The sequence below is a fragment of the Hyaena hyaena genome, unplaced genomic scaffold (genome assembly GCF_003009895.1).
Source record: "Hyaena hyaena isolate Hyena2069 unplaced genomic scaffold, ASM300989v1 scaffold_568, whole genome shotgun sequence".
Lineage (NCBI taxonomy): Eukaryota > Metazoa > Chordata > Mammalia > Carnivora > Hyaenidae > Hyaena > Hyaena hyaena.
The window spans coordinates 529,121-556,862 of record NW_024081199.1 but is presented as its reverse complement, the minus strand read 5'-3'; the positions used below and the strand labels follow the sequence as shown (position 1 = coordinate 556,862).

The 27,742-nt window shown below is 43.9% G+C and overlaps 1 protein-coding gene and 1 non-coding gene across 7 annotated transcripts in view; both read left to right on the top strand.

Moving 5' to 3' along the window:
- ACACA (acetyl-CoA carboxylase alpha) overlaps positions 1–26,756 on the top strand; it is a 272,064-nt gene extending 245,308 nt beyond the window's left edge. For all 6 annotated transcript variants that reach the window (XM_039256323.1, XM_039256327.1, XM_039256326.1 and 3 more), the window contains 5 exons: positions 1,328–1,440; positions 14,728–14,882; positions 15,555–15,725; positions 22,533–22,669; positions 24,398–26,756. In XM_039256323.1, coding sequence (XP_039112254.1) covers positions 1,328–1,440; positions 14,728–14,882; positions 15,555–15,725; positions 22,533–22,669; positions 24,398–24,521 — 700 coding nt within the window. In that variant the 3' untranslated portion in view covers positions 24,522–26,756. The remainder of the gene's footprint in view (positions 1–1,327; positions 1,441–14,727; positions 14,883–15,554; positions 15,726–22,532; positions 22,670–24,397) is intronic.
- On the top strand, positions 7,285–7,476 carry LOC120248130. The gene has a single exon (XR_005532499.1). It is a non-coding gene; the product is annotated as a U2 spliceosomal RNA (small nuclear RNA).
- Positions 26,757–27,742: the final 986 nt, after the last annotated feature.

Below are 27,742 nucleotides of genomic sequence, written 5' to 3'. Positions count from 1 at the left end.
TGTACTCTCCTGAACTGCTTGTCTGTGGAACAAGCTGGCCGTCACCGAGGTGTACCATAGCACCCACCTTCTGTAATTCCAAACCAGAGCTGCTCCCTCAGAGTCCGGTGTCGCACTCTGGCATTCTAGGACACTTGGAGAACAGTGTTTACAGCATCCAAAGAACTGCAAGGGAAAGTCCCAGATTTTTTTCAAGAGGTGGTCCCCAAAACCACTTAAGTAAGACAGCTTCCTTTCACAATCAGTTTTCAGCCCTTTCCAAAATAGGGATATTTCACATTGTATTTCTTCAAAGAAATTTTCCATGCCAGTTCCTGTATCTGATCATTTTATTAGAGTACCTGCTTCTCTCTTTCCACAGAATTTTAGCTCTACTTCAAATGCTGCTGGGGAGAGGCCAGTAGTTTTATTGTCAAATCAGTCAGCTAGCAGTCTACACCCAGGGATTTATTATTTTTAAATCCAAATCTAGCCCTGATCTGATACCAGATCACAAACAGTTTCTCTGCAGACTGTGAAACAAGACCGCTGGGTTTCAGATGCAGCTTTACTTGTTAGGCTTGAACAAGTCTCTTAACACGCTCTACCTTAGTTTCCTCATCTGTAAAATGGGAGATAATAGTAACTTCTCTCATAGAGAATGTAGACTGGGTTTAGGACTGCTGTGAAGATTCATGTGTAAGCACTTGGAACAGTGCCATGTATATATATACTAAGTACTAGCTGTAATTTTTTTTTATTGAAAAGTTGTGTTTTGTTTTTTTTCAAATTGTCTAGGGTAAAGTTCCTGGTAATAGAACAAAATTAGTATGCACTAGAAATAACCCTGAGACCTCTCCATCGCAGTAGGTAGAACATTTTCTCTCCTGCTTGGCCCGGCCCAGTGTGTCATCCTGCCAGCAGACTGACAGCTGTTTGTGGAACCGATCAGCATCGACCCCTCATCGTACAGCCTAAGCGCTGGAGGCTGTCCCCCTGCCACAGTGCCTACATTGTCTTTTTTTTCTTTCCCCTCCTGGAAAATAATGTGATTCTGGCTACCCTTATCCGCTGTAGATGGTGGAATCTGTATTCCTCTTTTGAGATGGAAGTAGACTAATGTGGTAATGAGAATTATTTTAATTGCTTTTTGCCAGGCCTTTCTCACAGCCCACTTAGACATTTCTGATGCCTGCCTCTCTCCCTAGGGTTACTCCTGTGAGCCATGGGTGGCCAAAGCCATAATGAAGCTATTTCCTGGTCTGCATATTGTAACCAGCCTCATTCAGTTGTCTCCTTCCTTTAAAGTGCCTCTATTTCTGTTTTATTTTCTTTATCTCTGATCCAGGGGATCGGTTCTGGAGCCAGAAGGGACAGTAGAAATCAAATTCCGCAAAAAGGATCTGGTGAAAACCATGCGTCGGGTGGACCCAGTCTACATTAGCTTGGCTGAGCGACTGGGTATGTCTGCTTGTCCTCCTGGCAAATCAATGAGCCATTCAACTGATTTGTAATGAGTGCATTCATAGGCCAGGGGAGGAGGCACTGAAGCATTTGATCAAATTCATGATAATCTTTATTTACTGTCCTCTATATGGTAAGAGCCTTGGTAGAATGAAATAGTGTATGTAATAGGAGGGAAAGTGGGGCCTAAAAAAAGCAAAAGTCACCCAAGTTTTCTTCTGATATTTTCTTATAATTCACACAGTCCATTTTTCTGGCCTTGTGGATGTCCTTGTAAAGAACAGTTAGCTGGAAGTTGCTATTGGGGGTAAGCTAATCAGGCAGAGAATATGCTTAAAAGACTTCAGAAGTCTTAAGAGTCCTGTTTCTGGTTGTCTCTTTGGACAAGCCCGCCTCATTTCTGAGGGATGTGAGTCAATGTCATGGGACAGACAAGCTGGAGACCTACCCAGGTGGAGTTCCAGGGCTATCCCAAGCTAGAGAAATAGAAGTAAAGACTGCACACAGCCCTAGGAACATTTGTGCGTGATACTTCCAGCCACTGCTCTGTTGCTCATTTGTTTTCGGAGCTTTTGGAAGGGCTGTGGCTTGCATATAGGACTAAGCTGTGGGGACCCTATGTCAAGTCCAGAGACTGAATGTGTTTCAGATTCTTTTAAAACATTCATTTTCTGCCCAGACCTCCCATTGAGCCCCTCACTAGGCTAGTGAAGATAATTGCTTGGGGTCCTTTTGTTAGTTTGCTTTGGATTTCTTTTTTCTAGGAACAGAGTGTCTTTAAAATGTAATGAAACTCCATGAATGGAAGGCATAAAAAGGAGAGGTGCTAGTTCATTTATATTTCAAATAGTAATTTAATTAATAAAGTACCATTTGTGGACCCTTTATATGCTCACCATCTAGACACAAAAACTTCTGAGTGTTGCCTGCACTCTGGAGACCACACATCCTGGTAGTTTGGAGCCCCGAATCAGGTTGCCTGCCAGACACAGTGACTTGTGTGCCTCCCATTGTTTGCCATTAGGTAACAACCACCAATAAGTCTAACCCATCAGAGCCTGATCCATTTATGGGACGTTCACACATACAACAAGAATTGGCCAAGCTGTTTCTAAAATCTATTGCCACCCAGAATTGTTGAGGTGGTTTTTTTCTGTCTCTTCTCCAAACAGGATAATTACTTCTGACCAACCCCATAGACTTTAATTAAAGTAACTGCAGCTCAAAAGCAAGTTCCTCACAACTGTATATAGTGAGAGCTCTAAAAGCTTCAGCCACTGATAAGCATCTCACTTAGATAGCTCATAATTGCTCCCAGCATCAGGCAATCGTTCTGCTGTTTTTACCACTAAATTCTAAGGCACCAATGCCACAATTGCAGGACACAGTGAGTTGCATAATTTTCTCTCTCTCCCTTTTTTCATTTTTTCTTCTTCTTTTTTTTTTTTTTCTTTTTTGCTGGTTTTCTTTCTGGCCAATTTAAAATTTGTCAAAGTCGGTCTTCTTCTGGATCACTGCCCTTTGATATTTCGCGCACTCCATTTGCCACAAACAAGCCGCAGGGCCGCAGTTCATGCTGACTCTAGCAGAAGCAGAGAGAGCTCCATTTATCTTACACTGCCTGCTGAATTCCTACTCATTAACTGGGGGTTCACTGCCTCTTTTTAACCCCCCAATGGCTGTTATCATCCCTTCAGAGTAACTGGGTGGTAGGAAGAGGGATCCTCACTGACATCTGTTTGCAGAGCAACCGGATGGTGAGGGGTGTGGGGCCAAAGCTACTTTCTCTTGAAGGAAAGTGATATCGCTCCCATCTTCACCCAGCACCTTTTAACTTTTGAAATACAGGAAGGGGAGAGGGAGGAGATTCCCAAGTGATGGCCCTTTAATCATTTGTTACAAATCATCTCATTATCAATTTCCTCTCTGCATTGAAGAAAACCATATTTACTTAACCTTGACCAAAATGCCACTGGAGAAAGACTCCTTAGTCTGCTAAATGTGAAGCAGCTCTGGCCCAGGGCAGGTCAGAAACATGAGAGTGGGTCTAGAATAAAAATAATCATGTGTAAGCCTCAGTTAGGTTGCTTGTAGGTAAATTGTTTAACTTCTCTGATCATGAGTTTCTTCATCTAGAAAGTGGGGATAATGCCCTGACCTAGCCACTGTGAAGATCAGATGAATGTTCATTCATTTTGAATCTGTGAAGCATTTTTCAAACATGGGGATTGGCATCATTTCCTTCCCACCTTAATTATCAGAAGAGGGAGATAGCCATGTTTGCTATCTCTGTAGCACAGGTATACTTTTGGGGCAAGTGGTATAGGAAAGGAAATACAAAAGAAGTAGAAAAAGTGGTCTTGTCCCTCAGGCAGTTGCAGTTTTTCAGGGAGATCATACATACCCAGGTGTCTTTGTGGGGTCACAGGCCAGCAAAGATGTAGCAGAACATGATATGAACTCTGTTCCTTTTGGGTTCACTTAGGCTTTTGGCTCTTTTCTCTATGCCTAGACCCAAAGATTGCCAAAATACTTTCACACAAAGTGGGTACAAATGACCTCATGTTCTAGATTGAGAGATTAAGGCAAAAAGAAGATTTAAATAAATCATCTAAGATACAGAATAAATGTATGGCAGCGCCCAGAGTGGAATTCTGGTTCCCTCTGTTCTGCATTTGTCAGGATTTCCTCAGCTGAATACTGAGCCTGATCAAAATTAAACAGGAATTCTTTCCCTTTGTCATCTAAAGCCAATTCCACTGAGAAAAATCTGATTTAGGAGAAAGCCTGTAGAGGTGGATGTTATCTTATGTTCCCAATCTCTTCCCGGATTGGCCTCTGCACTGGGGAGCACGCTGTCAGATCACTTAGAGCACAACTGATTTGACTGTGTTCAAAAACATAATTAGTATTTATTCTCTAAGGATAATGAGTAATATTTAATTTCTGAAAAGCTAACTTCATCTCTTTCAGATTTCTTATTTTTAAAAAATGACCTTTCATCATTTTATATAGTTTGGGTAGAAGGTGGTGAATTACTAATTGTAGTCCTATGATTATCATAGCCAATGAAAATAATACATATTTGGTTCCTGGTGGAAATAAAAAGAGAAAGGAATGTGATATAAGCCCCAATACCACAGTCTTACAGTGTTGGATTCTCAGAACAGCCTTGGTAGAGTCTGTGCAGAAAGGATAACATCCTACCAGTCTGGTTGCCTTATGGAAATTCACTTCCTTCTATGGAAATAGAGCCCCGGTTATGTCTCTCTGACATCCTTCTACTTCCTCAGAGAGCCAGGAACAGGAGTGGTGTGGGATAGGATGACCTTCCTAGCCTGGCCTCTTGACACAGAAACCTAAGATTTTTCTCCAGAGTTCTTACCCTTACAAATCAATTGAGAAAGAGAGAGCAAGCTGCTCTGTGAAGCAGTCATGAGTTCCCCACTGCCCCTCTCCCTCAACACAAATAGTCTCTAGGTAAAGGAGCCATTTAGTGAAATTATCCTGCTCCAGACTCACATTTTGAACGTGGCCCTGTTCCCGGGCAGCCTGCCATGTAGCACCTCGGCTGTGCCCACACTGCACTCCCTAAGAGTGCCTGTCTGACACAGGCAGAGGCCACTCCGGCTGAGCACTGCAGCGGGCCTGTGCCTGGCCCTTCCACCAGCACGCCTTGTGCCCAGAGCACCCAGAGGGAGTATTATGGCTTGCATGTGAGGATGAATGTGTCTGTAGACATTGTAGACATCTTCTAGAAAGCCTTCACCCCAAGCCTTCTCTGTAGTGGCCAGATGACAAGAAAAAGACACTTCCTTGGGTTAAGAGGGTTCAGGAGTTAAGCTGGTCTTCTGACAGGACTGATGAAAGTGTCCAAGCTGTGTGTGCTTTTCCATCTCGCGTCCATCTTCAAGAAGTCGTAAGCTGAAAAGAGCTGGAGTTGCTTGTCTGAGTCAGAAAGCAGCATCCTTAACCTGGAAAGTTAAGGAAAGAGGTTCTTCTAATACTAATGCCTGGGATGTGGCCTCTTGCCCTGTCACCTGTAGTACACACGGAACATCCTCACTGGTACCGTGGCTGTCCAGGTAGGCAGGCCCAGGAAGGTTATGGCTGGTTCCATTTCCCTTAATTAGCAGCAGCTTACAACACACCTCATCACACTGATTCAGAAGCTCTTTGGTTTGATGCAATTTGGTGCAATAGTGACAGCATTTTCTGGGAAAAGGAGAAGGAGTTGTTTTGATCTGATCCATTAACCTGATTGTATTTATAAAAGCACTTGGGCTTGCCTCTTCCCAGGAAACAGAGATTCACAGTTCCACCAGGCAGAGAGACCTGGCTGGCATTTTGTTGGACTGAACCTAAGCTTCTACCTACCTTCAGGCTGTTGTCAGAATATGTCCGAGAGGCACTGTTCCCACCTGGCACGAGCTGACCCAGAGCCCTGTCCCGGGTAGATTCAGGGGGAGCAACAAAGGAGAGGAAAATTGTTAAGACTTCAAGACTTACTGCCATGAGAATTCAGAGAATTCTGTGCGGCTCCCTGACTCTTGTGTGTGGACTGTTTGCATGAGGGAGTACGGGGGACAGGGTTGCAGAGGGGGTAATAGATTGTTTCATTCCAATTTGGAAACCTCTGGGTTACTATAATGATTTTTAAAAATATGAACAGCAGAGCACTAACACCATTGCAGGGAACCTAGGGTTAAACATCCCTGAGAGGATCACTGTTAAAATCAATATGCAAATGCAGCTGTATTTAGATAGGTATGGCCCCCTTTGAAGAAAAGCAGATATATGAAAATGGGATTTTAAAAAAACTAGATACATTGGGAGAAATTATTCCCATTACAAAAGGATTATTTGCTTTACCAAAGGATTCACTGCAGGGTTCCTTAAAATAGCTCCCTTAAGGCATTTAAAACAGGATCTGATTTACGCAGTTTTTCAAGAATGCTTTTGTGTAAAGAAAGGCACACCTGTGATGGATACAGAAATAGTTTTGCAAGGTTTTTTTCCCCCCACCCTATCTTACTGTCTTTATAGAGAAATTTCTTTCAACATTGAAAATGTGATTACACAGATCTTTTAAACATCTACTTATGTTTGTACTTCTGAATCTTAATAAGATTCCAGTCTTTTGTATGCTGATTTTTGAGTCTCAAGGTTGAGGTATGGGTGTGTGTGCTTATATCTTGAGATATTCTGGAGCTGAGTGAGGGAGGGTGGGTGGTCTAGTCCTTTTCTTTAGTTTCATAAGTATTTAACCAATCAAAGCAAATTGCTTTCCTAGGAGAAGGAAGAAGGGCCCATAAAAGTTGAAATTGGGTTTAAATTTACATAAGCCTTCTTAGTATAACTAAAAATTTTTTTAAAAAAACACTTTAAATCACATTCTTTTATAAAACATTTTTCCTTTTTGCCAGCTTAGAGTTGTTGTTACATAAACAAGAAATTGAGCACAGAAAAGAGATTTCTGCAAGGTCACCTAGTGCCTTTGGCTGAGCAGAGAATTTTCAGCCTACCAGTCTGATTTTCATTCTAAGATTTGAGGAGGGTCTCACCCCTCCCCCCAAATCCTATACCATAGGATGTGATCTCCTCATCCATAGGGTGAGGCTCACCTCCTCCTGCCCTCCTTCAGTGTCATGGCTGGGTAAAAAACACCTCCTGCTGCAGAAATCAACTCTCTCCTTGGAAGCTTCTCTGCAGCTTTGACCCCATGGAGGAGAGACGTGGCTTTTCATTATGTCCTGGCCTCAGGAACACCTGACAGGCTGCTGCCCTATGGGCACTTGTAGGTCAATTTAACTTGTTTCATTTAAAGGGCATTGGCTCTATATTGCTTCTCAGGCTTTTTGGCTAAGATCAAGTATAGTATCTGTTCTTATCAGTTTAATATCTGATATGTCCTCTATCCGAGGACAATATATTAAATGGATTTTTGGAATTAGGAGATGGAATAGGAGCTTGCTCCATCCACTCCACTCGTCCATCTGGTATTACAGTACTTCCAGGAACTGTGCACCCACTTTGGGGGAAATTTTAAAAGTAAAAACTAAATTTAAAAAGAGCATGGGTGGGGTGCTGGGTGGTTCAGTTGGTTAAGTGTCTGACTTCGGCTCAGGTCATGATCTCACGGTTCATGGGTTTGGGCCCCACGTCAGGCTCTGTGCTGACAGCTAGCTCAGAGCCTGGAGCCTGTTTCAGATTCTGTGTCTCCCTCTCTCTCTGACCCTCCCCTGCTCATGCTCTACCTCTCTCTCTCTCTCAGAAATAAACAAAACATTTTAAAAAATTAAAAAATAAATAAAAATAAAAAGAGCATGGGCTCTGAAGCCGGACTACTACCTAAGCCCAAATCCCAGCTCCATGGTTTCCTAGCTTTGCAGCCTTGGTCAAGTTACTCCACTTTTTTGTGCCTCTATTTCTTCATCTATAAGGTAGTCATCTTTTAGGGTGTTTGCAAGGATTAAATGAGATGAAAAGTACTTAAGCAATTCTAGCACATAGTAACATCTCAGTAAAGTTACCTCTTCTTATTGGATCAGACTAGTACGGACTATTACTCTTCTGTATTTAGCTCTTTTAAATTGAAAACATTTTTTAACTATAAGGTTGGATTTTTAGGATTTCATGGGGACTTTTTATTTTGGGAAGAAAGAGATGGGAGTAATCTACCTTTCTTCTCCTGAAGTAAGTAGGATTCTAGAAAAGAATGACTTTCCTCTCTGTAGCTTATTCTTAAACACACTCACACACTCACACAACGACTTGCTTTCCTAAAAACCCTGAGGCCCTGCAATCTGGCTAGAAAAGAAAGAAAACCATTCCAAGATATTTAATTGTACAGGGAGCTTACAGGATTGATCGAGAGCTTAGCTTTTTACAATAGTCCAGTGAATAAGAAATGCTCCTGACAAACGATCAATGATAGGATAATCACTCTTTATCCCCCTCCTCATTCTTACCTTCTTTCTTTCAGGAGAACAGGGTTCAGAAGTCAAAAATCTTTATAGACGCCGCTTTTAAATTAAGCAGAAAATAGACATTGACATATTTGTTAATCTCCCCTAAATCATTACCAGGGCTGGCTGCTTTGCTGTACAAGGAGAGAGGGGTCCTCCGTGTGCTACACACGGGTCTAACTAGCTTAAAAGCAGCCTTTTATTTTTAGAAAATCTTGCAAATCTTTTTCCCCCCCACCCCCCCACCCCCACTTAAAGCACACAAGTCCTTGACTTTCTCATGTGCATTTTAAAATACATACATCCTCTACTTCTGTCTTTTCCTTGCTCTGATGCTTTATTGAGGTAGGTCTTGAACTACAATCAGAGGCATTACTAAAGGAATCAAACAAGGCAACCTTTGGGGGAATGTTCTGTGATCTTCCTAGTCTCAGGAGGGCCAGAGCATTGTAGGTGTTTATGTCATTATTCTTTTAAAGCTCTGGAATAGTTTGACTGGGTAGACAAGACCTTTGTTAGTCCAGGAGCCAGCCTTCTCTGTCCCTCCAGCTTGGTAAAGCAAGGCCTTGTTTCCAGAATGCCATGCTCCTAAGCCCAGAAGTCCTCCACCTCTGCACCCAGTGCTGAGCTCTGCTCTTAACTCTTCTAACACAGTGAACCAAACTCTCCAACTGATTGCCCGTCTACTGCCATTGGTATAATTTCACGTGGAAGAACACAAGCTTTAAAGGTAGCCAGACCCAAGTGTAAATCCTGACTTTGCTACTTAAGAACTAGATACCACTGGGCAAATACCTTTACATTTCAGACCCTTGTTTTTCTCATTTGTAAAATAGATGCCCTGTCTATAAGGTTGGGTTGTTTTAAGGATTAGAGATAATGTATGTAAAGCAACTTGGGAAGCTCAACTCTGACATTGAGGTCTCCTGCTTGGCAGCAGTGTTAACAGCTGACCAGACCTAGGTCTGAATTGTGCATGGTGACTTATGAGCTATGTGATCCTGAAAGCTTGAAGTGTGGTGCCTGGCACATAGTAGGTGCTCAGTAAATGGTATGTATATGTTACAGATATGCACTTATATGTACATGTACATATGTATACATGTACAAGCACAGTGTTCATTGTTTACCCAGATGGAGGATATTCTGAGGGCCTAGAACTTCCCATTCATTCCATATCCACAGTTCTGCCATCCCTTATCCCTACCACCACCCTGCCTCCCCGTCCCCGCCGCCCCAAGCAGGGCTGTGATTTTACCTGCTGTTATGTTAGTTCTTGATCTCACAATAACATAAGGAGCTACCCTTAAATCTTAGGGCTGCCCAGCAGGTTTCAGGGATCCTGGGGTTGGAGCATGAGTGGCTGCAGTACCCAGGAGAGGGAAGTGGATGCCCAGAGTGCTTGGGACTGTGACTGTTTGCCAACCAGTACAGAAGTATTGTACAACTGTGGTCCCCCAGTACAACCAGTCTCCTGCCTGAATTGCTGTGCCTGAATGTGGCTATTTCTACAACACAAGAGTGAATGACGTACTCTCCCAAGCTAGACTTACCATTTGGTTAAGGAGTAAAACACAGAGGATGCCAAGTACTTGCCCTTAGTGATAAGTGTGCATAAGTTATAAGTCATGGGCAGGTTTAGACAGAAGAGTAGAAAACAGTGAAGGTGGCATTTGAAATAGAAAGGCTTAGTGCCTTTCAGGTCCCATGTCACAGAAACCATCTACATGAACTTTTAAATACCCCCCATCATGGGTCACCTGGATGGCTCAGTTGGTTGAGCCTCCGACTTCGGCTCAGGTCATGATCTCACGGTTCGTGTGTTTGAGCCCCGCGTCGGGCTCTATGCTGACGGCTAGCTCAGAGCCTGGAGCCTGCTTCAGATTCTGTATCTCCCCCTCTCTCTGACCCTCCCCTGCTCACGCTGTCTCTCTCTCTCTCAGAAATAAATAAAACATTTTAAAAAATTAAAAAACAAAATAAATACTCCCCAACAGTATCAAAAGACAAGTTCTTGAATCACTGTAATGAACAAGTCTAGAATCGGCACTTTCTTGGATGATGTAGAGACCACTGCTTGCTCACAGAGTAAAGTATACATTTCTGTTTCACCCTGGCAACCAAGGAACCAGGTCTGGGCTAATATAAAAACTTCACTTGCAGTGTTCTAAAATTGTGCAACCAAATCCACATGACACCTGTGTTCTTATCAGTGTGAATGTGTGTGAGTAGAATGTAAAGAGAGTTGGAGGATGGATATTTAGTAATGCTGTAGGCAACTTGGGATATAAAGAAATGGTTCCACGATCATTCCTGATTCAGGAGGTAATATCATAAACATATTTTAAATGTTACATGGTAGGAGCACCTGGGTGGCTCAGTTGGTTGGGTGTCTTGTCTGACTTAGGCTCAGATTATGATCTCACAGTTTATGGGTTCGAGCCCCATGTCAGGCTCTGTGCTGACAGCTCAGATTCTGCTTCAGATTCTGTGTCTCCTCTCTCTGCTCCTTCCCCACTTGTAATCTCTGTCTCTCAAAAATAAATAAATGTAAAAAAAAATTTTTAATAAATGTAACATGGTAAATATTATGATCAATATTTGTAACAAATATTAGGATAAAGTTTAAAAATGTATATCTTGGACCTGCCCAAGAAACCGTATTAGGTCTATAGAGCAGAAATTATTGGAGATACTCTCTTGGTCTCACTTATGGAACGGAACTTCATCTTTATCAGCCAGGAGCCTGCCATCTTCATTTAGCCTTTTCTGAAATTAAAGAAATTGTGTTACTGATGGACTTACTTGTTCTCTGCCCCAAGTAAACAAGAAGAGACAAGGTAACATAGTGCCCCAAATCTTCAGGGGCTCACTGCTATACCTGAGACCTGGCTCTGCCCCTTCCTAGTTTTGAGACCTTGGTGAGTTACATAAATGCTCAGTGCCTCAGTTTACTCACCTGTAAGATGAGGATAGTAAGAATACCAACTTTAAGGTGCTTGTAAGGATTAAGTGAGTTAATAGATACAAAGCACTTAGAATAGTGCCCAGTACCCTATAAATATTTACTTTCATTTCTGATTTCAAGCATTGGGGAGCCAGGAAAAACATTTTTTTAGCCTGGTTTGTATTTTAACTTTACATTTGATAAATTTTACAGAACAGTTACTAGACTAGTACAAAGGACTTCTGATGACTTTTTCTCAGATTCTCCTATTGTTAACATCTTGTCCTATTTGCTTTATTATTTCTTTGTGCTCATCTACATGTGCTTGCTTGCCCACCCTCTACACACACACACACACACACACATTTTCTGTGAACCATTTGACAATAATCTGTAGACATCGTGCTGCTTTATCCATAAATATTTCGTGTGTGTTTCTAAGAACACAGACTTTTTCTTATGTAACCCAAGACATTTATCTACATCAGGAACTGTAACATTGATACAATACCACTATCTAATTCACAATTCATATCAAGAGTTTACCAGTTGTCCCAACAATGTCTTTTACAGACTTTGTTGTTGTTCAGATCACAGATCTAACCCCAGGCCACACACTGTAATCTGTTTTCAAGTATTTAATCTGTTTTATTGTATGTATGTATGTATGTATTTTAGAGAGTGACTTTGAGTAGGGGAGGTTTGGGGGGTAGAGAGAGAGAGGGAGAATGAATCCTGAGCAGGGTCCATGTCCAGCACAGAGCCTAAGGTGGGGCTCAGTTTCAGAGAAGCCCAACTAACTGAGCTACCCAGGTGCCCATAGTCTATTTTAATCTAGAATAGTTCTTTGGTCTTATCTTTCATCATCATGGCTTTTTTTGAAGTCACTGGCCTTGGGTGGAGTTTTTTGTTTTATTTTATTTTTGTTTTTGTTTTGTTTTTTAAGCACTCTCCGCACCTAATCAGAGAGGCTCAAACTCACAAACCCTGAGATCAAGAGTCACCTCCACTGATCAAGCCAGCTAGGTGTTCCAGGCCACTTTTTTATAGCATGTTCCTCAATCTGGGTTTGTCTTACATTTCCCCATGGTTAATGTATTCAGATAATACATTTTTGGCAGGAATATTGCAAAAGGGTTATTTATGATCTTCTCAGAACATCTTACCAGGAGGCATGTGTCAGTTTGTCCAATTCTTGTTGATGGTAATTTTGATTACTTGTTTAAGGTTTTATTCACTAATAGTAATTTGTGGGGAGATACCTTGAGACTATGTAAATATCCTGTTCCCCGTCAAACCCTCACCCACTAGTTTTAGTATCCATTCATGATTCTTGGCAGAATTGATTGTTGTGATGGCGGCAAGAATGTGATTTTCCTAAACCCATCATCCCTTCTGTGTCCCTGAATTCTTATTCTACTGGAGGAGACGAGAACTTTCCCTTCCCTTTCCCCCCCCATCTAATTATTTATATCAGGATGCACTCACGGGCTCTGATTTCATTCTACAAATATTCTGTCTGATAACTAACATCATCATGCTGTTTATGATAAATTTGGTACTCGGACTGCCCCAGATGTGGCCAGTGGGAACACCTTCAAACTGGTTCCTATGCCCTTTTAACATGTCTCCATCACTTCTTGAGTGCTTCCTTGCTTTTTGTGACAGTATGTTCCAGGCTCATCTTCTGTTTTTCCTGCCCCAGCCCTAGAATCAATCGTTTCTCCAAGGAGTCTTGGTTCCTCTTACTAGAGAAGGAAAAATGTTTGCTTCCCTGTCAGAATTGCCATCATCAATGTTGCTACTGAGACAGTCTCATCTTAGAAGAAACCAGTTCTCTCTCCTCCATGGACTCTCTGGGCAGATCCACCCTAGACTGGACGGGCCTTCATCTCATCTCACAGTCCTGCTTACTGCCTGGAGTGGAAAGAAGGCTGCTGAAGTGTTAGGGCTCCCATGTGATGGGTCAGTGATTGCCCTCTGTGTGAGAGCCCAAGAAGAGATAGCCTTCAGCTCTCTTCCTCACAGTTTTCAAGTAATGATAGGCTTTAAAAAAAAAAAGAAGAAGAAGAAGAGGTGGAGGTGGGCATCTAAAAATCTCATAAAAATGAAGCTAGGCACTATAGCTACATCCCTGTTCTATTTACATGTGTTTATGTATAGTACTTACGGCTCACTCAGCAGCCCAAGGCTGTTTATGCCTTATGATTCATAGTGGCATAAAAAGCAAGGCCTGTTCCCAGACAGACATGCTTGAAATAGAACTTTCTCTTCTGCAACCCATCACCTGTGGTCATGTATTTATTTGTCAGCTTTGGTGACAAAGCACTTGAGGTTGTCCCCAACACCAGGGGCTGTCACCTATTGCTCCTTCAGCGGGACTTACTCCTCTTTACTAGGCAGGCAACTAAATTTTCGATATTGATTGCAAGGCCCATTCTGAGAGTAATTAGGGAAAAAAGCACAATATAGCAGTACCTCTACTGGGACACCATTGAGTGGAGGGAGGCGGGGCCTCCTCCCTGTCGTAAGAAATTCCAGATCCCTTAGAGGAATCTGTTGATTGAAGGTACTGTGTGTTTATGAGCTCAGTGATCCAAATGAGATTTGTGAATTGTGTTTCTCTTTTTCCCCTCTTCCTTCACTTTTAGCCCAAGAACTAGAATGTCTTTATCACTCTGGTCAGGGGTTGTTTCTGGCAGTAGCAGCCCAGCAAAAGACTAGGAAGCTGGCTAATCTAATCTACTGAGCTGGCATAAGACACACAAATCTGGCTCTAATTAGGATGGATTCTGCAAATTTCAGGTTAAAAGTTTTCAAACCTGAGACTAGAAGCTGTGGGGTAATAGCAGCTTGCAACTTTTGGAATCCTTGGACAGGTGACTTGTGTGGACATGGGAGAAGAGGCTGCTGGTCTGGGCCTGAAGGCATAGGGGCTGTTCCCCTATTGTGTCCCACACTCAGAATAGTCCAGCTGCTCTTATACTGGTCAGCCAGGTATGGGCATGGTGTCCTGCATGGGGAAGGAGGGGTCTGGCTGTCAGTCAGTGAAACAATGAGAGACACAGGCCCCCAGGTGGTGGTTTGCACCTGCTCAGGGAAGACTTGAGGAGAGGAACTCCCTTGGTTGCTTTTATAGTTGTGACCTCCACAGGGCAAGGAGGACATGTGGGCTCCCCATGGCAAGATAAGGACCAGTCTGGCATCTCGGAGTCCTGTTACTCAGCAAAGAGGTGGTGAAGACACTGGAGAGCCAGGGCACAAAGTAGGGGGAGGGGTGTTTTTGTGCTTCCCCTGACTGTGGCTTCTTCTGTACAGAAAGACTCCTGGTCACCATAGAGTGTGATGGGCAGGTTTATTTAATTGCAGGCACCCCAGAGCTAAGCCCAGTTGAGCGGAAGGAGCTGGAGAACAAGTTGAAGGAGCGGGAGGAATTCCTAATTCCCATTTACCATCAGGTAGCCGTTCAGTTTGCTGACTTGCACGATACACCAGGCCGGATGCAGGAGAAGGGTGTTATTAACGTAAGTACAGTGGTTGCCACTTCTCCTGACTTGTCAGAGACCTGCGAGTGAGTGAGTGTATGTCTCATGCTCGTAGGATCACAAGCAGGGATGGATTAAAACAGCTTGTGCAGATCAACTGTTTTCAGTTTTTTTGGAGAGACTTTTCCCTTTTTTGTATATCCATGATCACCCCAGAACAATTTATGATTTACCTTACTGGGGACTCCTTGAGAGGCAAACTCCATTTTGCTGGTGGGAAACTGAGTCTCATGTGCTTTCACTGGGGACAGCTACCCAGGTGGCCCTCAGGCTGTGGATTACACCAGTGTCAGGGTTCCAGCAGCACCATATTCACATTTGATCTATGTATATGTTGTGTGAGCCATTCTGCTCCAAATGAATTTGGGCTCACTGTCCTGTTATCTGGAAAGTCACAGGCCCCTCCCCAGAACGTCTCAGCCATGTGTGAGGTTAGCATTAACAAGGCCCATTACTGTGCACAGTGCTCTGGAGAGCACTGCACCTCTGAACTGGTGAGATAGCTGCAAGGGCTGAAAGTCAAGGCCAGTTCTTAAGTCTCTGAAGGGGTTGCTAGAGGATAGGGTTTTGTGTGTATGGAGTTCCCTCTGGACTAGTCACTGAGCAGGAATTACGGCTGGGATGACTAAGCTTATTCTTATCTGTATGTAGGACATTCTGGATTGGAAAACATCCCGTACCTTCTTCTACTGGCGGCTGAGGCGTCTCTTGCTGGAGGACCTGGTCAAAAAGAAAATCCACAATGCCAACCCAGAGCTCACCGATGGTCAGATCCAGGCCATGTTAAGGCGCTGGTTTGTAGAAGTGGAAGGAACTGTGAAGGTAGGTGGGTGCCCTAGAAGGAATCTTGGTGCTGTGCTCCTCACCCCCACCTGAGGATCCCCAGACCTCTGAAGGCAGAAGTGGAAGGGAAGCATACAAGCCTAAGCCCTGTTTCCTCCCCACACTGTAATAGGTCATGATGGGTTGTTACAAGAGGTCGTAGGACATTTTTTGCTGCTCTTTGTATCATTCAGCAAACCTTTTTGAGTATTTACTATATATCCGACACTGCATTAGGCCCTAAAATTGAAAGAGGCAGATACTGTTCCCATCCACACAGAGCTTACCATCTCAACGAGGAGATGGGATTAGCCAAGAGGTCACATACAACAGTGTGGCTGGTATTAAACACAGCAGACCCAGCACATCATGGAATACAGAGAAGGACACCTGAGCCACTCTGGGAAGGAGGAGGAGAGTCTAGGATTTATAGAAGTGGTGTCTCAGCCAACCTGAAAACAAAGTAGGAATGAACCAGAAGAAAAGGGTGGGATTAGGGTAGAGGCATCAGGGGATCAGGAGAAGGTAGGAGGAATGTTCCAGGAAGAAAGAGTAGCATGTTTTCAAAGCCTGATAGCAAGAGTATCAAACATCCAAAGCACTGTAAATATTTCAGAATGGCTCAGATCAGGATCTGCAGGGCCATAGAAGCTGTGTTAAGGGTCTGGACTGAGGTCTGTGGGAAACCACTGAGGTATGTAAAGCAGCAGAGTGACATACTCTAATTTGCATTATAGGAAGACTGCTCAGGAGGCTGTGTGGAGGGTAGAAGTGAAAGGGGTCAAGTACAAGAAGTCTAATGGGAGGTGATGGTTTATTTAGGCTTCAACTAAAGATCTTATGGTTTCACATCTAAGCTGAAAGGAAATGTCCACTCTGACTTCAGGGAACTGTGAATCCCAAATCCTCTTGGGATGATCCCATGGTGAGGACACATGCCTTGGACCAGTGACCCTGCTGAGATGGTCCTTGGTGTTCTTGCCCCAGGGCTGGGATGAGAGGGGTCTGGGCTGAGGGTGACCAGGCACCAACATTTTCCCCTAGAATTGTGGTCTACACAGGACAGTCCATGGAAGGATGGGAAGAAAGAGTTGGAACTTTTATCTCTCTATGTCCTTTTACTAAGAAAAAGAAACTGTTCTTGGTAGTTATTATATGGGTTGAAAGTAAGTCATATATAAATCTTATCAGAATATTGGTAGTGTATGCTGAAAGTGTCTTTTCCTGATAGCTGTTTTGATCGAAATATTCGGCGCCTATTGGGTTAAGAGTACTGAGGGAGGGCAGGCCTGTCAGCCTCTTCCTGCAAAGTGTGGCCTGATGTCTCTGCTGACTTTTCTCAGGAAGGAACTCCAAGATTTGTCATTATTAAAGCTCGTGAATCTGGGTGCTTCTAAGATTCACCTCTGTGTTAAGCCTACCCATTTCTTTATGACTGAAAAGCTTCTTTAGATAAATATTTCAGATGTGCAGTGGGCGAGCACAGCCTTATGCGACATCTGGTTCAGGTTAAGGTCAGTCTGTGGCATCATAATTGAGTGAGACAATTTTGTCAGTGGCTACTGGCAGCTTCTAGTGGAAGTTGGCATTGAAAGTCACGCAAGTGTAAAATAAGAGGTTGTTCTCGAGTTAAGAGTGGCTGGCTAGGTAAATGGTGTGTTGTATGTGTGTGTGTGTGTGGCCAGGAGAGGCTCGCACCACCTTCCTACCACATTAGTCAGTAATGGACGTGCAGGGCCTCAGTAAGCACAAGATGCGGAGAAGGAATAGCTTCCCTCTGAGCATGAAGTGAGTGGATAGGCCCTTCCGTTGTTCCTTAGCATCCTGTATCCAGGGTCTGGAGAAATCGGTCATTGCCATCTTATAGATATGGAGAGAACAGTTGGCTGTATGTACACAGACTCCACGCTAGAAATCAAGTGTGGGAGACAACCCCAGCCCCATAGGTCAGGAGGAAGCTGCCTAAGACACTGGGAACCAGCTATACCCAAGAACTAAGGCTAGTCCCTCCCTCCCGTCTACAAAAGACAGTGTTCCCTTGAGCTCTTTAGTCCAGGAGGACAGCTGAGGAGAAGAAAGGAATGGTGATTATGCTATGATGTGGCTTTGAAACCTCTTTCTGTATTCTGCAGGCTCAGCAGGACCTAGTTTAGTGTGGGGTGGATGATAAAATCTGTAGCACCCTTGAGAGAAGAAAGTATTGCAGCGTTCAGAAGCCGTCTGTGATGCCTCCATAGAATCTGTCCTGCGTTTGGGAATGGCTTAAAACCTTAAAAATGTCACAACCCCCCACCCCTTTTTTTGGTTCTTCAAACAGTGATAGATAGTGTGCACTGTGTCTCAGGAACAAACACTGGCTGATTCTAGACCTTGGCTTTGCTTGCACCAGAAAGTGACCCTCTGAGCCTCATTGTAGTTACTGGTAGGGAAAGACATTTAGTTATAGGCATCTGTTAGCCATGTGGGTGTCCTTTTGTCCCAGAGAATTTGTTTTTTGTTTTTGTTTGTTATCTTAACCCTGAAGAAAGAGATCTGTGGACAGAAAATTTGAAGATACTGTGATGTTATATACCTTAGCAGTGCAATTCTTTTGTTTCCCATAGAGAAATCTGTTAGCCTGAGTTATAGGATTCTTCTGAATCCACCAGGATAGTCTTGTTGTAGGAAATAGTACGGTTTATGGTTCAGAGTTTCACTGCAGAGAGGAGAAAAGCATCACTGCAGTTCCCTGAAAACAGTAACAAGAACTTGGGTTTAAATTGGGTCATAAGAACACGATGCATGCTTGTTTCACAGGCAGGCTTCTTCTCTTGATTCTTAGATCCACAGTTTGAGGTATATGGTTTTTCAGACAGACTAATTTTTTCCCCAGCCCCAATGGGATTAGAACTCTACCTGGGACAGTGAGAAGTAGTATTTGGAATCTCACAAACTTTGTGCATCCCAGCTTTGCCATTTGCTGGCTTGGACATATTATCTATTTAAGCTTCCATCTCTTCATATGTAATATAGAGATGATGCTTCTTTCACAGGGTCCAGTGAGTTTAAGATGACATTATAAGGTAGGTGTGGGACATAATGTTTGGCACTCAGTAGACACTCAGAATGTGCCAATCTGCTGCTCTTCTCTCCACACAGCATGCCAGAAGGTAAAACATCATAACGTCAGCTAAGAGTTAAAGATGTATAACTTAATGATCTTGGCAGGAGCCATGAACACAGTAGATTCTGGGTAAATGTCCTTTGATTTGGCTCCCTCTAACTTATCCATGATCTAGGAGGCCGTAGTACATCCTTATTGTCCAGATAACTACCCATACACTCTTACTCTGGATTTTCAAATGATATGGTCGGCCATTGGAGGCCCTTGTAAGGATGACCGAGGGAAAAAGCACCGTTGATAGGGTTGTTTGATTCTCACTGTCCCCAAAGGCTGGCCTCATGCTACCCCTGGACAAAACTTTTGATTTAGGGCCAGGGAAGGAGGAGGGAAGGCGCAACCTGGAAAACATTGCTTGGCCCTGTGTGGGCCTGCAGCTGAGATTGAAGTACCTCCAAGGAGACAGGGTCCACAGGCCACCCCAGCCCACATGGCTCTTTGCTCTTTTACTCCAAAGTCTCGGGAAAAATCACATTGCCAGCAGTGTCTCCAGGCAGCTCACTAGGTGAGTTATCTACAGGACATGGTAATCAGGACTCCCATCCATCAGACTGCCCTGGTCACTCTCTGGTCCTCCTGTACATTGAATAAGGAGGGCTTAACAGCTATCCAATACTTAGAAATGAAACTTTCTAAACAGGTCATTTAGATTTTGTACGATAGACTAATTACTACATACAATTAGTGAGGTTGAGTAGTGCCTGAGATACTTATCCACTGATGCAGAGAGAGATAAAGTATCTACTGAGCATTTACTATAAGACCAGTATTGTGATGTTTAATTATCAATATTTTATTGGTACTAAAATGTTGTGATTGGGGTTAGTGTGAGGCAGGTAATGACTCAAGAGCCCAAGCCTGTCATGAGATTAGCAGCCCAGCATTTCACACTTGCTCAAAATCCACGCTGGAATAATGGTAATAATCAGCCACATTTTCATAATTTTAAGGAGGGAAATGATAATTCCTTTCTTTCTGGGAATAAGGCCGGCCCGTCCTTCTGTATGGCTGGAATGATGAATCTTACAGCTCTGTTCTAGGAGGCAAACATGGAACTGTAGACTCCTTAACCCAGGGGAAGGAAGTTAGGGCAAAACAGTACATTAAACCATCCCAGGTGTGTTAAGAAAAACCTGTAGTGTTGTGGGTACTTAAGTTTTATTCTTGCTAAAAATGCTTTGACCAAGATTTGCAACCCTTTGCCTTCGTATACTTTTCTGTGACCTAAACTTTACTGAGGTCCTGCTTGGTGGTTGTCATCCAATTGTATTTTGAGTGAAAGGCAAATCTTTCATACATGGGGACCATATTTTCAAAGAGGAGACTTTAGAGCAACAACTCCAAAACTTGGAATGGGTTGCTTTAATCCTGTCTAGGAACTTTTTTTAATGTTTAATTTAAACACCTAGTATATTCTGTGGCTGCAGGAGGGGAAGGCAGAAGAGTTTTCTCTAGAGGGTAGCTGGCTTTCCAGCATAGTGTCTGAGCATCGTTAGAAGCAGGCATCTCGTTAGCTAATACATTACACCAATCAAGGAGAGTTATCTTAAGCCACAATTAATCTGCTCCCTGGCATATGTTGATAGGAAAGCATCATGCTGTTTCTTAATTAAAAGCAAACGGATTAAAAATGATTAATAAGAGTATTAAATATTCTCCTAAACTAAAGGCTTTGGGATTCTTGGGTAAATCTAGGGTTTTTTTTTTTTCCAATCTGAAACCCAAGAAGCATTCATTGTTTTATTCCTTCCGTCCACCCCCCCACCAAATCTGCATAAGTAAGGGCAAGTGCACAAGTCCTCAAACCCTGGAGAAATCTAAATTACTGATGATAGAGATGGAAATGTCCAAATTTGGACAGCAGTAGGTAAGAGTCCTGGTGTATCCAGTCCACATGTGGGGCGCACAGGCGCTGGGATGCCAGAGTGAAGACCACTGCCTTGTCGGGGGAACCTCACCACCCACCCCCTTTGTCAGTAGAATGACGCAGCACCTCCCTTTCTTCAAACAAGACACTTCCCTGCCGTCTGCCTCAGAGATGGCAGCCAAGTCCTGACGGAGGCACAACGAAGTGGGAAGACTAGCTCAGGCTTAGGCTGGTGTGGCCATCCCACCCTAAGAGAGCCGACCTGTGTAGCCTCGATTCCAAGCAGACAGGCACATTGGGCACCAGAAAAAGAACTGCACAAAAGAACCAGAAAAGGTGAACTGCTGACCCTTAATCCTGGCCTCCTTAATCCTTCAACTGTGAAGGACTCCTTAAGAATTTTTAAAATGTGGAAGTCAGTTACATGACATAATAAATAACCAGTCACAGCTAACTCACCAGCTAAGTTAGAAATAAGGAGGTGAGAGTCTGCAAGAAGCCATTACTTTAGAAGACATGAAATAGAAAGTTCGAAAACTGCACAGTGCTCAGTTTCTGACTGCGTACTGCCCTTGAGGGGTGTGAAGAAGACATTCCCTCTGTGCCTCACAGGTAGGTCCTGAAGTTCCAGCCATGGCTCCCATGCCTTTGCTTGTATGCAAGGTTTCCTGAGCCGCATCTTAAGCCTCAAAGCCTCTGAGAGTCCCTGATGCACCCACCTATTAAATTACAGCGCCAAACTCATTGTCATTCTGGCTTTGACTTCGTTAGTGATAACAGAGAAGGATAGTGCACCTTTAAATGACGAGCTTTGTGTTTAATTACCCAAACAAAATGACATAAATATGAATGAGCCCTAATGGTGCTACTTGGTTTTCCGGAAACCATTAACAAAACGATTCCTAAATGATTTGTAAAGAAAATGAGAGGAGAGGAGAGCAAGGAGAAGGCTATTAGGTTTCTAACACACTCCTGAATTATTATGTAGTCAACTACCTAGGAAATACTCAGCTAAATGATCTCAGGATAAAGGCACAAGGTGGTTTGTTGAGACTTTCAGGGTTACAGATGCCGGGCCCCATTGGAATACTCTCATAGTAAGTAAAATGGAGGCTAGGTTTCTGACTTAGTGGCTCTCCCCTAGCAGCAAGACTTCCCGCACATCAGTCCCCCTCCGTGCCCTGTTGAAAGACTCCCACAACCAGGCAACCCATCTGCCAGCCTAGCAGGGGCCAGAGACTTACATTTTAAGAATTATGTCTTACTTCCTCAAAAAAGACACATTTCATTTTTTTAACACATGTTGACCTTATTTTTTAAGTAAACTCGACACCCACATGGGCCACGAACTCATTACTGCAAGATCAAGAGTTGCATGCTCTACTGACTGAGCCAGCCAGGTGCCTCTCAGTCAGCACTTTACTAAACAGTTTGGGCTTTTGACTCTTTCTCTCAAGTTCATCAGGCGATTACCTTGTCTCAGCCTTGGTGGAATAGGTAGAGACCTAGAATAATAAGATTTGAGTTCAGAGTGTGAGCACTAACACCTGCAGGGGCCCAACTGGATACTTCAAAGATGTATCTTGTACCAACAGAAGGAAAGAGAGAATGAGAACAGCTCCTGTCCTGAGGCCTCTTTCCTCTTACTACTATAATGCCAACAATAGTGGGGAATCATGAACAACTATTGTACAGTGAACAAGCTTTCCAGATAATGAATAATCTGGGTGTCCAGCCTGGCCTGGCCCCAGGTGTTTGACCCGGGGTCATCTTCTTGCAGGCCTATGTTTGGGACAATAACAAGGATCTGGTGGAGTGGCTGGAGAAACAGCTAACTGAGGAAGATGGCGCTCGCTCAGTAATTGAGGAAAACATCAAATACATCAGTAGAGACTATGTCCTCAAGCAGATCCGCAGGTGAGACCCTCAGTGGGGGGCTTATGTAAGAAAAATTGGGCCCGCTTCTTTGGAAGGAGCAAAGATTTAAGAACAAATTGTAAAATGATGCCTTAACAATCTTTGTGGTTTCTTTCTGTTTGGGACTGCTGTAGTTGACCCACAGATAAAAATAGAGCCTTGAAATGCAATTCTTTCTCAGCTACTGGTCCCTAGGGGCACTTAGTAATCTCAGCTAGATGAAGGCTTAGTTCATTGTGCCCAACTATTAGCTCCAAGTGCAGATCTTGTGAGAAAAGCTGATTTCATGGCAGCTTCTTAGGGAACTATCTCCTCCTCTCCCTCAGCCAAGAGTTAGTTCTATTCTAGAGTCTTCAGTCTTCTCCATTGAATGGATGAGGAGACTGTTGGGAGACATTTTTAAATGTCTGTGCAGAGAACAAATCTGTACCCAGATGGACCAGTTATTTACATTTTACCCCATTTGCTTTATCATTTGTGAGGGTCCTTGCTCTCCAATATATATATAAAGCAAATACTTTTTTTTTTAATGTTTGTTTATTATTGAGACAGAGAGAAACAGAGCATGAGTGGGGGAGGGGCAGAGAGAAAGGGAGACACAGAATCTGAAGCAGCCTCCTGACTCTGAGCTAGCTGTCAGCACAGAGCCCGACATGGGGCTCGAACCCACAAGCCATGAGATCATGACCTGAGCCAAAGTTGGATCCTTAACTGACTGAGCCGCCCAGGTGCCCCTATGTAAAGCAAATACTAAAGTGTGCATTTGCTAAGATAGAATTCTCTTACATAACCACAGTAAGATCAATTTTAGTAAATTTAACATTGATAGAAGCTTTTATCTCCTCCACTATTTTGTAAGACGTTGCTCATTTTGATTTTGTCTGATGTTTTCTCATGATTAGATTCAGGTTATACACTCTCCACTAGTATATTACATACATGAAGTGGCCTTCACAGGGTACCACATCTGGACACCTGATGCCATCTGTCCCTCCTGATGTTTGAATCATCTGGTCAGGATGTTGCTCAGTTTCCCCAGTGTGTAATTACTGATCCCGCCCCACCCCTAATGACTCCCCGCAGTCTGAGGGGAGACACTTTGAGACCATGCAAATATCCTGCTGTCAGGATTTCCCCTGGGTCCCCGGATGACTCTTGTCTGACCCCAGACAACTTTCCAACTCCACATCCTCCACAGTCCCCATTCCAGCTGTCATGTAAGCAGGAAGTCTTCTCTCCTCAGTCGTGTGTGGATTCATTAGTCCACACCAATCATGAGTTTCTGTTTTTTTATTTTTTATTTTTTTAATTTTTTTCTTAAATAGTTTATTGTCAAGTTGGTTTACATATAACATCCAGTGCTCATCGCAACAAGTGTCTATTTTTTTAAATAATTTGCAGTTCATTATTATATTTACTTCGATGCCCAAAATGTCCAAGACTTAGCCAGTGGCAGTGCCTTTGTGCCAGTTCCACTTTCTTTGTGACATGTCCCCATTGTTTGTTTAAGTAATTCCTTACTTTTTGACATTTCAAAATGTGTCCAGTCCATCTTGTACCTGCCTTGCTGTGGGGGACTTTTTTCAAGTAGGAAAACAAATCAGGTGAGGTGGTGACTGAAGTGTCTGCCATGGATTCTGTTAGCAGGTTATTGGGCAATTCTTAAGCCACCTTAATCCAGAGCCTGCTGCCTCTCTTTTCTTCACTATCCCAAATCTTCCTCTCCAGCTTGGTACAGGCCAATCCCGAGGTTGCCATGGATTCCATCGTCCATATGACCCAGCACATCTCACCCACTCAGCGAGCAGAAGTCGTACGGATCCTCTCCACGATGGACTCCCCTTCAACATAGAAAGAGCTTCCTGCCCATCCCTGCCCTGCCTCTGGAGCAAAGGGCTAGAGCTGCCTCTTACACCTGAAACCACTCTGATGAGAAGGCACAGGAGACCCAGCACTGGAATCAAAGTGGCATTTTGCTTCCCCTTGAATGTTGTCAGGTTATGCATGACATACTGGACATAGGGTCACAAAGCCCACACTGGTCACACCCATCCATTCAGTATTTATTGCCATATCTATGACTACGAACCTCTCTCCCTGCAAGGACCCGAGAAGGCAATGAAGGGTACAAGCATGTACCATGAGGTCTTACAACACAAAAGCAGGGCTGCTGCTCCTATCTGGACAACTCCTTGGTACCCGCCCAGGGAGGTACTCAGCAGCCCTTACTCACCTCTGGCCCCATGAGCTTGCAGCCACGGGCAGCAGAGGAGGGCTGGAGTGAGGAGGAAGCCTCGAGTCCGCTGTTTTTTTTACCCTCACGTTCAGCCTGGTACGCACTAGGTACAAGAGGGGAATAGTTCCCAGCTTAATCACACCAAGGTACCTGTTTATCATTCATGGAGTATGAAATCTGCAAGCTCCCTAGGAACTTGAAGATGAGGGCAAAAACATAATCTAAGAAGCAGAGAAAAAAAGGTAGACCAAGTCACTGCTGTTGATTTAGGGACATCAGCTGTGGGTTTGGTTCTCTTAGAACAAACAGAAAGATGGTTCACCTACCACTACCTTGCATGCACCTGATGGGAACTGTGCGGGCAACATGAGAGCCGGAGCTGGGGGAGCGGCCCTCTCTGTCAGTGCTGGACTATAGTTACTCATGCCACAGAGAGAGTGGGCTGGAATGTCTCTCATTTTAGGATTTGGAAGGTTATTACTTACTATTAAGCCTGGAGCTTTGATAGTTATAAAAGGTCAATAGTGCCTACAGAGTCACTCAGCTCTTTTTCCAGGACAACTCTCCCAGCAGCAAACGTTCATCCTTCCTTTGGGTCTTATCTCTCCCCGAAATGTTCACAAGCAGCAGGTGTAGCCGGTCTCCCCATAGCTGCTGAAAGGAACCCTGGTGACAACTCTGCTGTAAGCACCAGGAACTGGCCTTCCCCAATGTGAGCAGGCTTCCAGGGAACACGGAATCCACATTACCTTAAGATTACCTACAACTCCGTCATGGTGCTGCTGTCTCCCAGGCTCACCGGTCCCTCCCTGGCCAGCGGCAGGGGCCTCCTCACCAATGGTGGAGAGAGTTTATTTTCAACAACCTGTTTATCCAAGGAAAGAGTTTACTGATTCCCCCGTTGGTGTTCCTACAGGAGGAGTGGCAGGTGATCAGGGCTGGTATAGCATGCAGTTCTTACGGTGCAGCTAATTGCATTTGTCCCTGATGGCCCAGGAGGAAAGATATCACTAAGGTGTTTTGGAAGCAGTGGTATGAACACTTTTGTACAAGCTACAGTTTTGAGCCTTAACCCTACAGTCCACGCACAAGAAAGAGCCCCACCTCCCTTTTTCAGGAACCACTTGTGCACATGGGCACTGTGTAGCCGGATACATAACTGACTGCCTGCTAGAGCTCGGAGCCTCAGCCAGGCTGCCCCGGTGCAAGGCACAGGTGTTAAGCACCATCAGAGAGGGCAGGAAAAGGTGGGGAACAATGTTCAGTCCAGATAGAAGCATCCATTGTGGCTGGTGTCTGCTTAACTAAAAACTGGATTCATCTTGGACCAGATTATACTTTTTGGAATTAGAAAAATCGCACATACCTGTAAGTAGCACAAACCCCCTGCACGCCCCACCTGACCTGTGCTTGCTCTGGCATTTCTTCAGAGGCAGAGTGGGTTACACTCGTGTTACCAATCTCCCTTCGCCAAATTATGATTCAGTAAATGAATATGGTTCCTCTCTAAAAGTCTGTGATGCCTCCTCCCCTATCCCCAGAGTACCTCACTGTAGGTCTTACCCCAGACAGGGATTTTTCATACAGAGAAGTCAGGAAGAGCCATTGAACGTGAGTAACCTGGGGGATCCAGCCCATTACATAGGCAAGGTTACTGAGTGAGGAGGAGTATAAAGGATGTATTGACCAAGACTTGCTTGAGCTGAGATCGCCATATTCACTTCATTCACAAAGCAGCCTTCACTTGTCTCGTTGAGAAATCGATGGACACATACCCTGATGAACAAGGAGTGTCAATCAAATGTATTCTTTTCATGTTTTGTTGAAATAAACTTCCATATTTGTAGAAGAGTCACTGTTTATCATTTCAACCCACACCCAGCCACCTCATTCGTGTTCCACTCTAAGCAGGGAGCTTTCAGCACTGGTAGGCTGAGCCCCTGCCCTGCTGCTGAAAGCTGGGCCATTATCGTGACAGAACAGCATGCATGCATTGCTACTGCACAGTGACATCTTTCAGAGATTTGGAGGCTTTTCAGATACACATACCTTTGATGGCCTGGGCAGCTTCAGGGGTGTTCCTAAAAGGAACACGAAGATTTGAACCTCTTGATTTGCATGCGGGATTGTGGGATTTTCTGGGTCAAGCTAATAGCAGACCATATTCAGAACTCACTGCAGGCCAGTTTTATGGAAAGGTAGATTCTCAATTTAGCTGCTTAATGGATTTTGAAGGCTGTCTTTGGGTACAAAAAGGCACTAGGAGCAGGAAGTTCATGCTTGTGTGCCTTCAACCCTCTGCCTCAGTTTCTCTCTAAATTCACATGGTTGAAGCAAGAACAAACACCAGTCCCCAAACATTTACAAAGAAAGAGGCCACAAGAGATCAGGAAGGGGAAGCACTGGCCGTTGCTGATTATTAAACTCCGTGTGCTATGTCTGTCTCTCTGGGATAGAGATGTTTTTTTCTAAAATGAAATGCTTTAGGGGCGCCTGGGTGGCTTAGTCGGTTAAGCGTCCGACTTTCGCTTAGGTCATGATCTCACGATTCGTGGGTTCGAGCCCCGCGTCGGGCTCTGTGCTGACTGCCAGCTCAGAGCCTGGAGCCTTTTTCAGTCTGTGACTCCCTCTCTCTCTGACCCTCCCCTGCTCACGCTGTCTCTCTCTCTCTCCTAGAGAAATAAAACATTAAAAAAATTTTTTTTAATGAAATGCTTTATTTTAAATATACTTTATATTTATTTTATATATATAATATATTGTACATATACATCCATTTGAATCCCCTTAAGGTCAATGTTCTTAGAGTAAAAGGGGAGACCCAGGAGGAAAACTGC